Consider the following 12,100-nt stretch of genomic DNA (forward strand, 5'->3'; position numbering starts at 1 on the left):
TACAAACAAATCACATCTACCTTTCATCAATCCAATTTAACCCGAATTAACCATTCAACTAAATGTCATATAATTAAATTATTTACCACACATCTTAGATCAAATAGGACTAAAAGATAATGTTCATCTAGCATATACATATCAAGGCATCGTAAATCTTATACTAAAGGCGATTACTCAAAACTTACTTTATATCCTTCTGAACAAGTCTCGGTTTGGCTATTTTGTGACTTTCGCTTTTCCTCTATCCGATGTTGCCCCTCTATGCTCTTGAGCTATGTTAAACAAGTTTAATCATATTAAACCTTTTCATCAACTCATTATTCATGACATAAAAATCATTAAGAGCCGAATAGGTGGCCACTTAATAAGCTTGAATTCATAGGAACTAAATGCCAAAAGAAAATGTCTATGAAACATTTACTCAAAATCTTCTATCTTTAGTTCAACTTCTTAGCTCCTAATCGGTACACCAAGACCATATTAATTCATTTCTCATATTATTAACATAAGCATAGCAAAGCAATTCTCTATAAACAATTTTTATCAATTCATCCAGTCACTAGGGACATAGCCGAATGTTCACTAAGAAATTTAAGCACACAAAGTATGGCTTCTTCAATTGACTTACCATTTTAATTATCCAATTTATTTAAACATTCAATAACAAACTCCTCTATTATCAAACACACATTCGGCAAGAACATTGGTAACTTATACTACATCAATTCTAAGCATATAATATTGTTAAATGTCATTAACAAATAAAGCCATACACACACAACTTATAAGTAAATTCCATCATTGCAAAGTCTATAATTCACTCGGCCACTCAACCCACAACCTATCGAAACTTCAATTCAAACTCATTAGCCGAATACACATATACTTATAATAAGCACATATGACATCTTCTTCAAGACACATTCAGCTATGGCATAATTTCCTTATAAAACCCAATTTATCAATCCACCATCACATGTATCATTACAAAGCTTCACACTTAGCATGCTAATGACATCAAAACAATCCACCTTAACCGAAACTTAACTCATACAAAACCTATCTTCAAACCATAAAATAGGTAGAATTTAAACTAATCATCCAAATGGTGCATAAGTTTTTCCAAGAATGACATTGAACTTACCTTACTTTAGCTATCCACCTTAGCCGAATTTTCTTCCCTAAAGACTTTTCTTCCCCTCCTTTCTCTAGTTACGGCAATGGAGGAGAAAACATAGGCTAACTTTGGTTTCTCCTCCCACTAACTAGTATTTTATTAACCTTATTCATTATTTCATTTTGTAACATAAAATTATTAGCATAAAATAGTTATAATATTCTTTAATCTATAACATGGCCGGCCACTATGTCAAATTTGGCTAATTTGACATGCAAGTACAAGCATTTTCTAACATGTATTAATAAGTCACTTCAACATTTGCCTAACACATTTCTAAATTTTCTCACATAAGTCCTATTTAATAAAATTCACTTACAATTAACAAAATTCAAACATGAAATTTTCACACATGCATATATACATATAATAAGCATCAAAGATGATGGTTAATTATTTTTATGACTCGATTTTATGGTCCCAAAACCACTTTCCGACTAGGGTCACATTAGGGCTGTCACAACTCTCCCCCACATAAGAAATTTTTGTCCCCGAAAATCTTACCGGTGAACAAGTTAGGATATCGTTCTTTCATAGAGTTCTCAGGTTCCCAAGTAGCTTCTTCCATCCCGTGCTTGTGCCATAACACTTTTACTAAAGGAACCTTTTTGTTTCGTAATTCTTTCACTTCACGATCTAGGATATGAATCGGTTCTTCTTCATAACTCATATCAGATTGAATTTCAACCTCTGATAGATTAATTATGTGCGAAGGATCAGATCTATAACGTCGAAGCATCGAAACATGAAAAACGTTGTGAATCTTTTCAAGTTCAGGGGGTAAAATCAATCTATATGCAACTGGACCAACTCGTTCGGATATTTCATACGGCCCAATGAACCTCGGACTCAATTTGCCCTTACTACCAAATCTGAGTATCTTTTTCCAAGGTGAAACTTTAAGAAACACTTTATCTCCGACCTGATACTCAATGTCTTTTCGTTTCAAATCCGCGTACGACTTCTGACGATTTGAAGCTGTCTTCAGACTTTCACGAATTATTTTTACTTTTTGCTCAGCATCTTTAATCAAATCAACCCCAAAGATTTTACTTTCCCTAAGCTCGGTCCAAAACAACGGTGTACATCATTTACGACCATACAAAGCCTCGTAAGGTGCCATCTTAATACTTGATTGAAAACTATTGTTGTAAGTGAATTCAATCAAAGGTAAATACCGTTCCCATGAACCACCAAACTCAAGGATGAACTACAGGAAAATAGGGCTTTAGCGGCGTTTTTAGCGGCGTTTTATCAAAAAACGCTGCAAAAATTGTAAAACACATAGCAATAGCGGCGTTTTACCAAAAACGCCACTAAAAACAGAGCAATAGCGGCGTTTTAGTAAAAAATGCCGCAAAAAACAGAGCATTAGCGGCGCTTTTTGAAAAAAGCCGCTAAAAACCAGAGCATTAGCGGCGCTTTTGGAAAAACGCCGCTAAAAACCAGAGCATTAGCGGCGCTTTTGGTAAAACGTCGCTAAAAGTCATATAACCCCTAAACCCAAAAAATTCATAAACACTAATCTATAACCCTTAAAACAATAATTATTAAAATTTATGGTTATACAATATATTAAATATTTTCTTATATAATCGTAAAAGAGATAGTATTGAATTTAAAATATCGAATTAATTATCATTATAGTTTATGGTTTATGGTTTAAGATATATGGTTTAGGGTTTAAGGTTTATGAGTTAACTATAGTTTAAGATATATGGTTTAGGCTTTAAGGTTTAGGAGTTAACTAGTATTTGAAGGTTTATGATGAATTATGGGTTTAGAGATTATGATTTAAGGTTTAAGGGTTAGGGTTGGAGTTTAAGGTGTAAGGTTAGGGTTAAGGGTTAAGGCTTTAGAGTTTAGTGTTTATGGGATAGGGGTTAAGAGGTTTAGGGTTTAGATTAATTAGTATTTTTTAATTTATATATTAAATGATTTCTTATATAATTGTAAAGAGATAATCTTAATTTGAATATATTAAACTTATGTTTATAGTTTAAATTATTTAAGAGATAATAGATAACTTTCAGTGTACAAAACAATTGAGAAGTGGACAAATGTACACATTCAAGTGAACATGAAACAATAGAGGAAAACAAAATTGAAGTGCAAAAAAAAAATGAATATATAGAAATACCATTGTAAGATTATTACAGTGAAACAAGGAATGAATTATGTGCAATATTTTTTGTATATTTTAGTACTGTCATTATTTTTGTATAAGATATATATTTTTATTCTAATAATATCTTAAAAACACAAATCTTGTATAATGTATAATTTATTGCACCAATCCTTTACACTTATTAAATTTTAAAAATTTATACAACAATTCTAAAATTTTAGCTTTAGCGATTTAATATTCATAATATTGTAGCTCAAATTATGTATGTGCCTGTATATCAATTGTGAATCCTTCTATACTATTGTACTAATAATATATATTAATGTATTATGTGCCTGTATATTAATGTTAATGTATTACTGTAATATGTAGCTCAAATTGTCAATCCATCTATATTATTGTATTAATAATATATATTAATGTAATATTGAAGAGTTAATTGATTAAAATTAATAAATGCAAGTATAAAAAAGAGCAAGGTACGAAGGGGTACAAAAAAAATTCAAAATTACTAACAACAAAATTTAAACCCAGGTACTAAGGTAAAGAGCAAGCAAACTTAAGCAACTAAACTATAATGGCGTTTATACTAAAAATGCTGCAAAAAATTAAGCTACACAAAAAGCCATTATTTTACCCAAAAAAAAAAAAGGGAAATCAAAATACCGCTCACTCTTACCCGCTCGTTACTCCCTCTTTTTCTCATCTATGTATTTAGAATCAGTTAAATGTCTGAACTACGGCCTTCGATTCGTGAAGGGAAAAGCCCTAGCCAGCTCTGAAGGTACTCACTCTTCACTCACGAAACCTTACATCTTCTTTTCAATGTGTTTGGTTATCGAGAAAATTTCAAGAATATCGCTCTTTTTACTTCTGCTTCTCACTGTGAAATCTTAGGTTCGTAACTTCCTATTAGTGAACTGGTAGTATCTTATGAACTACAGTCACTTGTCTTCTAATTGTACTGTTGAAAAAATTGATGAATTTTCTTTCTGTCATAAGGACTTAATTTCCCCCCCTTCGCGATTTCTTTCTCTTCACTTTCCCTTTAAACTGCAATGAATTGAATATAATAGATACTGGAGTTGTTTCTTTCAACTTCAACCTAGGTTTTGCTTCTTAATTTCATTCCTTTAAGTGGTGGTGATTAATGCTATTTCGAAGAGTCACTAACCTGATTTGATTTTTTTTCAAGCGTGATTGATGGATTTTAAGTATATAATTTGACTTCAATGTTGTATTGGAAAAAATGGATTCTTCGTTCAACTGATTAAATTTCAATTGTGTTGCCTTTCAGTTAAATGGAAGCCTTAGCTGCTGAACATTTAGAGAGAATCTGTATTGTTTCGTCCTGTATTTAGCTAAAAGGGATAGTATTCTTAGCAGTTCAGGTTTTGAAGTATTCATAGCGTTTTAGCTTTGCAATTTCTGAAAATGGTTGGAAATACATTAGTCCAGATTCCAGCATGCCCGTCTTTGTCATCTTCAACTTTGACCACCCTCCCGCATTCTTCTCCAAAAGTTTTGCCATGTCTTCCGCCTAAACTAAGAATGAGGTTGGCAAAAGTTAGAGCTATGTCTGCTAGTACTGAGCATAACCCACAACCCGGTTCTTCGGAGCAAAAGAATCCGCTTGCTGTTGTTTTAGATATTCCTCAGAATTTTTGGAGACAAACATTACGTCCATTGAGTGATTTTGGGTTTGGTCGTAGAAGCATTTGGGAAGGTGGGGTTGGGTTGTTTCTTGTGTCAGGTACTGTGCTGCTTGCACTTAGTCTGGCTTGGTTGAGGGGGTTTCAGATTCGTTCTAAATTCCGGAAGTACCTAGCGATGTTTGAATTTGCTCAGGCATCTGGTATTTGCACTGGAACACCTGTTAGGATTAGAGGGGTGACTGTAGGCAATGTTGTACGTGTTAATCCCTCCCTGAAAAGTATAGAAGCTGTTGTTGAGGTATGTTTCAGGATAATAATTTTTCTGTAACATTTTGTTTTGGTTTGGCTTGGCTTGGCTTGTGTATGCATCAACATTGCTGCTATCATTCTTAGGTTGAAGATGATAAGATTATTATACCTCGAAATTCGCTGATTGAGGTCAACCAATCTGGTCTTTTGATGGAAACTTTGATTGACATCACACCACGGGATCCAATTCCATCACCTTCTGTGGGACCTCTTGATGCAGAATGTGTTAAGGAAGGCCTAATTGTATGTGATAGGCAAAAGATAAAGGGGGAACAAGGGGTAAGTCTGGATGCCTTGGTAGGGATTGTCACCCGTCTTGCTCGTCAAATGGAGGAAATTGGTATTGCCAACACCTATTCACTTGCCGAGCGCGTTGCTGCTGTTATTCAGGATGCAAAGCCCCTGCTCACGAAGGTGTGCAATGTCTTTGTTACATTTTGTCTTATTGATAAAATTTCTTTTTCTAAACTATATTGCTGATAGTTCTGGTAAGCCCAAAGAAGTGAATGGGTCTGCTACATTATCTTCTTTTTTTCTTTGGGTTCTGTTGATAATAGTAAATGATTTATTATTACATCCACATTGTAGCCTAATGTACATAAATCTAGAAGTAATCAAGTCTGCACATGTTTCCCTGCTTTCTAGCTGACTGGATAAGCATTCTAAACTGAACTTTTTATGGATCCTCATGCTCAGAATTTTGAATTTGATGTAGTGATTTTTCAGATTGAAGCCATGGCCGAAGATGTGCAACCTTTGTTATCTGAACTTCGTGATAGTGGTCTGCTTCAGGAGGTTGAGAATTTGACCAGATGTCTAACACAAGCCTCTGAGGATTTAAGGTGAATTCTCTCTTCTTCCTTGCTTGTCACAAAGTGTTGCTCCCACATGCTATAACTAAACATTGTTTAGAAGAGAAAATATTTGATACACTCAGTGGAATTTAATTCCATACGCTAGGTTGGGGTTATGACAAGTGTATGTAGGGTATAAAAATAATTAAAAAATAATGTATAAAGAAATGGGACACGTTGCAAATTTGTAACTCTACTTGTGGAGTTCAAAAAGTGCACTGCCAGTGTACTAAACACTCGCCCTATTTAGAATTGCACCCACAAAACCTTATTTCCTCTTGCTTATAATTAAGAATTGTTTGAAGGCACTTGAATCTCTGTCATCTGAATCATATTTGAACATAAATATTTTGAAACTTAAAAGTAATGAAGTTATGAATTTTTTTCATTTCTCTAGCATCGAATAAAAAAGTTGATGATGTAAATAAAAGGTCTACTGGTGCGTCATGGTTTTTATTTTCTAGGTAATGTTTGGGAATGCATCAAACAATGCTGTTAATCCTTACATTTTACGTTGTCATCTTCCTCCATACTTTTATGATTTTACCTCTGTGTTCAACTGCTAACATTATATTACTGCTACAATCAACCCTAATTCTATTAGTTTCAAGCCACCACCTTATCTTCCTCACCCTCTGTAGTCCCCTAAACCCAAAGGACTATATGCCCAAAACTCCAGCTATCAAGCTATCTATCCTTACTCTTACAGTTAAAGTACAGTTGTAGATGTTGCATCATGAACTCATACTAGATCCTTGAATTTGGGGTAGCAAATTTAAAGATGCTGTGGCTCAATAAAGTAATAGTAAAATAATAATGGTTTAGAAAACTTATTTTTTGCCCAAGCTAGTTAGAGTCTAAAGTTAATTGCAAAATTTTGATAAACTTTTTAGTGTTTTGTTTTAGTCTCTGATCTTGTATTTGATGGCATGGCAGAACACACTTACCCAGGATGGGAAAGAGATGGCATCAGTGCTTTATACTTATCGCAGCTGTGTCAAAGCACTTCCTCAGGTATTTTAGCCTTAGTTGATTTTAATTTATACATATTTTTAAGGTAAACAATGTTCTAATATAATCTGCTAGTTTTAGTGTAAAACAACGTTCTTTTTTATGTGGTGTAGGGGGTATGTTGGAATTCACAGTTCGGGATTCAGAAACTTTCTGCTGAAACCGGAGCTGCTTCGATTTATTGTGGATTCTGGTTTTGAACATCCTTCCGAAGGCAAAGTTTTAAACTCATGTCTGATGTTAACATTCGTGAATTCCATGAATTAAGTCATTTTGTTTTTCTTGCTTTTAGTGACTTATAATGGAGGGCAGTATACAAGTTTGGTGCTTTATTATTTTGATTCTATATTTTTATTTTTATTTTAATTTGATAATGAATTTTAATAGAAAATTTTTATATTTAAATCATGGATATTATTCTTCTCAATATTTTGATAATGAATTTTAAAATTTTTTATATTTTTCATGATCTTTTTTATATATATATTTTTTAAAATTTCATGACTTTTAGCGGCATTTGTGGGAAAAGCGTCGCTAAAGGTCATGACCTTTAGCGGCGTTTGTGGTAAAAGCACCGCTAAAGGCCATGACCTTAGCGGCGTTTGTGGTAAAAGCGCCGCTAAAAGCCATGACTTTTAGCGGTGTTTTTTTTCAAATAAATGCCGCAAAATTTAGCGGCGCCATCTATAGAGGCGTTTTTTGCGGCGCTTGTAAAAACGCCGCAAATAGTTTTAGTGGCGCTTAAAAGCGCCGCTAAAGGCCTAAAAAACGCCGCTAAAAGTCAGTTTTGCTGTAGTGATGCAACATCTCAACATATCCTCGAGTATCTGAATTATCCACTCGGATTGACCATCAGTCTGGGGATGAAAAGCGGTGCTAAAATGCAACTTGGTACCTAAAGCTTCTTGCAATTTCTTCCAAAATCGCGAGGTGAATCTCGGATCTCTATCCGACACAATAGAAATAGGTACCTCGTGTAATCTTACAATCTGAGAAACATACAATTCAGCTAGTTTATCCAGTGAATAATCTGCACGTACGGGAATAAAATGAGTCGACTTAGTCAGTCTATCAACAACAACCCAAATCGCATCTTTCTTACTTGCCGACAATGGCAACCCAGGTATAAAATCCATCGTGACTCGATCCCATTTCCATTCAGGTATCATGATTGGCTGAAGTAAACTTGTAGGCACTTGATGTTCTGCTTTCACTTGTTGACATATTAAACACTTCGAAACAAAATCGGAAATGTCTCGTTTCATACCATGCCACCAAAATTGACGTCTTAGATCGTTGTACATTTTCGTACTCCCCGGGTGAATTGACATTCGACTACAATGAGCTTCGTTCAGAATCATCGAAATAAGTTCTGAATTTCTTGGAACACACAAACGACTTCTGAACCTCAAACAATCGTCATCATCAATTTGAAACTCTGATTCCATATACGAAACACATTCAGCCCGTTTTGCAACCAATTAATCGACTTTCTGAGCTTCACAAATTTGATGAATCAACAATGGTTTGGCCTTAAATTCTGCTACTAACACATTATCGGATAGAACGAACAAGTGTACATTCATCGTTCGTAAAGCAAACAGTGATTTACGACTTAAAGCATCCGCAACCACATTAGCCTTTCCCGGGTGATAGTCAATGACAAGCTCATAATCTTTTAACAACTCAAATCAACGTCTTTGTCGCAGATTCAAATCTCTTTGAGTCATCAAATATTTGAGACTTTTGTGATCCGAAAATACATGACACTTCTCACCAAATAAGTAATGTCGCCATATTTTCAAAGCGAATACGATGGCAGCTAATTCGAGATCATGGGTTGGATAATTTTTCTCATGGGACTTCAATTGCCTCGACGCATAAGCTACAACTCGACCTTCTTGCATCAATACACAACCCAACCCAAGTAAGGATGTATCACTGTAAATGACAAACTCTTTGCCTGATTCGGGCTACACTAGTATTGGAGCTTCAGTCAAATAAGTTTTTAGTTGATCGAAACTTTTCTGACATTTTTCTATCCATTCAAACTTAACATCTTTCTGAAGTAGTTTCGTCATTAGTGTGGCTATCATCGAGAAACCTTTTACAAACCGTCTGTAGTAACCGGCAAGTCCCAAAAAGCTCCGAACCTCAGTAATATTTCTCGGAGGCTTCCAGTTAAGTATGGCTGAAATTTTGCTCGGATCAACTCGAATACTCGATGCAGATACCACATGACCCAAAAAGCTAACTTCTCTCGACCAGAACTCACATTTACTGAACTTAGCATATAACTGCTTATCTCGTAAAATCTGTAACACTAATCTCAGGTGTTCAGCATGTTCGGTTTCATCCCTCGAATAGACCAAAATGTCATCAATAAACACAACTACAAATCGATCCAAATACTATCTGAAGATCCGATTCATCAATTCCATAAATACCGCAGGGGCATTAGTGAGTCAAAATGGCATCACTAAGAACTCGTAGTGACCGTATCTCGTTCTAAAAGCAGTTTTGAGTATATCTGAATTTCGAACTCGCAACTGATAATAACCCGATCTCAAATCTATTTTTGAAAACACTGAGGCCCCCTTTAGTTGATCAAACAAATCATCAATACGCGGTAACGGATATTTATTCTTTATTGTCACTTTATTCAGCTGACGATAGTCGATGCACAACCTCATGGTTCCGTCCTTTTCCACAAACAATACTGGTGCACCCCAAGGTGAAAAGCTCGGTCGAGCAAAACCTCTATCCGTCAACTCTTGCAACTGAGTTTTCAATTCTTTCAATTCCGTTGGTGCCATACGATACGGAGTTATCGAAATCGGTGTAGTCCCAGGTACAAGTTCGATGCCAAACTCTACCTCCCGAACAGGTGGTAACCCCAGTAATTCTTCGGGAAAAACATCCGGATATTCACAAACCACTGGTACCGATTCAAGTTTCTTTTCTGATTCTTTGTTATCAAGTACGTATGCAAGATACGCTTCACACCCCTTTCTCACATATTTTTGAGCTAACATAAAGGATATTATTGTTGGTAATCCGTTCCAATTAGTAGACTCAACTCAGATTATCTCATTATTTGCACATCTCAAATCGATGGTCTTACTTTTGCAATTTACAATTGCATCATGTACGGTCAACCAATCCATCCCGAGGATAACATCAAATTCCTCAAACGGTAAAAGCATCAAATCGGCCGGAAAACAGGAACCTCGAATTACTAGGGGACATTTCTTGCACACCTTATCAACAAGCACATAATGACCCAAGGGATTCGACACTCTAATAGCGAACTCAGTAGACTCAACAGGTAAAGTCTTACTGGATGCTAAAGTCTCACATATATAAGAATGAGTAGAACCAGGGTCAATCAAAGCAATCACATCAGTATCAAAGAGAGTGAATGTACCGGTAATAACATCAGGCGAAGAAGCATCCTCGCGTGCACGTATAGCATAAGCTCTAGCAGGAGCACAAGCCTCAGATCTGGTGGTAACATCTCTAGATCCTCTCTGACCGCCACTAGCATTCCCCGCATTTTTAGATGGTCTACCTCAAGCAGTAGTAGCACCCGGTTTCCCACTCTGATTTACATTCTGTTCAGATAGTCTCGGGCAATCCTTGATAAAGTGGTCAGCTGATCCGCACTTATAACAGGAGCGGTCATGGAATCTACAACTCCTCGAATTCCATTTACCGCAATACTGGCACTCCGTCCTGTCCCGACGATCATTTCCAACACTGGCAACCGAAGTGACTCGCGTACTCACAGGGGGTCGATCACGATCTCGTCTGGAAAAGCCCAAAGTGTCTTTAGATCGGCCTGGATCACTTCTAAATTTCTTTGATGATTGTTGAAAGGGCTTTCCCGAAAACCTCTTACGAAATTCTCTTGCTTCCACTTCAGTTTTTCTTTTCTCCTTATTGAGCTCTTCGGCTTTGCAAGCTCGTTCGACAAGTACTACAAATTCTCTAATTTCAAGAATGCCAACATACAGTTTTATATCTTCGTTCAACCCGTCCTCGAAGCGTTTACACATGATAGCCTCGGACGAAAAACATTCCCGAGCGTATCTACTAAGTTTGATAAACTTTCGCTCATAATTAGTAACTGACATAGAACCCTGCTTAAGCTCAAGAAATTCTTTCCGTTTCTGATCGATGAATCTTTGACTGATATATTTCTTGCGGAACTCGGTTTGAAAGAATTTCCAAGTAACCCGTTCTCTCGGCACGACGGAAACCAAAGTATTCCACCAATAGTAGGCAGAATCACGTAACAGAGATATAGCACATTTTAAACATTCATCAGGTGTGCACGATAATTCATTGAACACACGAACGGTATTATCAAGCCAAAACTCAGCCTGCTCAGCATCATCACTGTCAGTAGCCTTAAACTCAGTAGCCCCATGCTTCCGAATCCTATCAACCGGGGCTTGTTCAACCTCGACGGGTCAACTCCAGGAGATATTACAGGTGCAGGGTTTGTATTAGTCGGGGGTGGGGGTTGTGGGACAGCCGTATTAGTTCGAATATACTGATTGAACCAATCATTCATCACGCTATAAAAAGCCTGCCTAGGTTCATCATTCTGATTACTAGCAATAGGTTGAGAGTCCACCGGCTCCGTCCCATGTGCGAGAGCAGGCGCTACACTCTCAACATCATCAGCTATCGCTCGGTTGGGATCAGGATCCATTACTATAAATAAACACATTTTAACTGTCAGAAATCACCACACTATCAGATAAACACATAATGGCATGTATAGCTATTCCCCTACGTATTACGGTAGTCCTAGAATCGACTAAACCGTGGCTCTGATATCAATTAAATGTAACACCCCGTACCCGAGACCGTTGCCGAAGTCGAACGTGAGGTGCTAACAGACTTAATTCCTTACTTAAACAGCTCATACAATTCATTTTTAAAATTTCCAGAC

The 12,100-nt window shown here is 36.3% G+C and overlaps 1 protein-coding gene across 3 annotated transcripts; it reads left to right on the plus strand.

Moving 5' to 3' along the window:
• The first annotated feature begins 3,864 nt into the window (after positions 1–3,864).
• LOC107938786 (protein TRIGALACTOSYLDIACYLGLYCEROL 2, chloroplastic) lies at positions 3,865–7,542 on the plus strand. 3 transcript variants are annotated; one of them, XM_016872023.2, is made up of 6 exons: positions 3,865–4,092; positions 4,606–5,261; positions 5,357–5,686; positions 5,999–6,114; positions 7,063–7,140; positions 7,251–7,542. In XM_016872023.2, exons 2-6 carry the CDS (start codon positions 4,743–4,745, stop codon positions 7,402–7,404), a joined length of 1,197 nt encoding a protein of 398 aa, XP_016727512.1. In that variant the 5' UTR covers positions 3,865–4,092; positions 4,606–4,742; the 3' UTR covers positions 7,405–7,542. The 3 variants fall into 3 exon arrangements, with proteins under 3 accessions (XP_016727512.1, XP_016727514.1, XP_016727513.1); XM_016872024.2 differs by having other exon boundaries at positions 3,952–4,205; XM_016872025.2 differs by lacking the exons at positions 7,063–7,140; positions 7,251–7,542 and having other exon boundaries at positions 3,933–4,092; positions 5,988–6,114.
• The last annotated feature ends 4,558 nt before the right edge of the window (positions 7,543–12,100 follow it).

The sequence above is a fragment of the Gossypium hirsutum genome, chromosome A02 (assembly GCF_007990345.1).
Source record: "Gossypium hirsutum isolate 1008001.06 chromosome A02, Gossypium_hirsutum_v2.1, whole genome shotgun sequence".
Taxonomy (NCBI): Eukaryota; Viridiplantae; Streptophyta; class Magnoliopsida; order Malvales; family Malvaceae; genus Gossypium; species Gossypium hirsutum.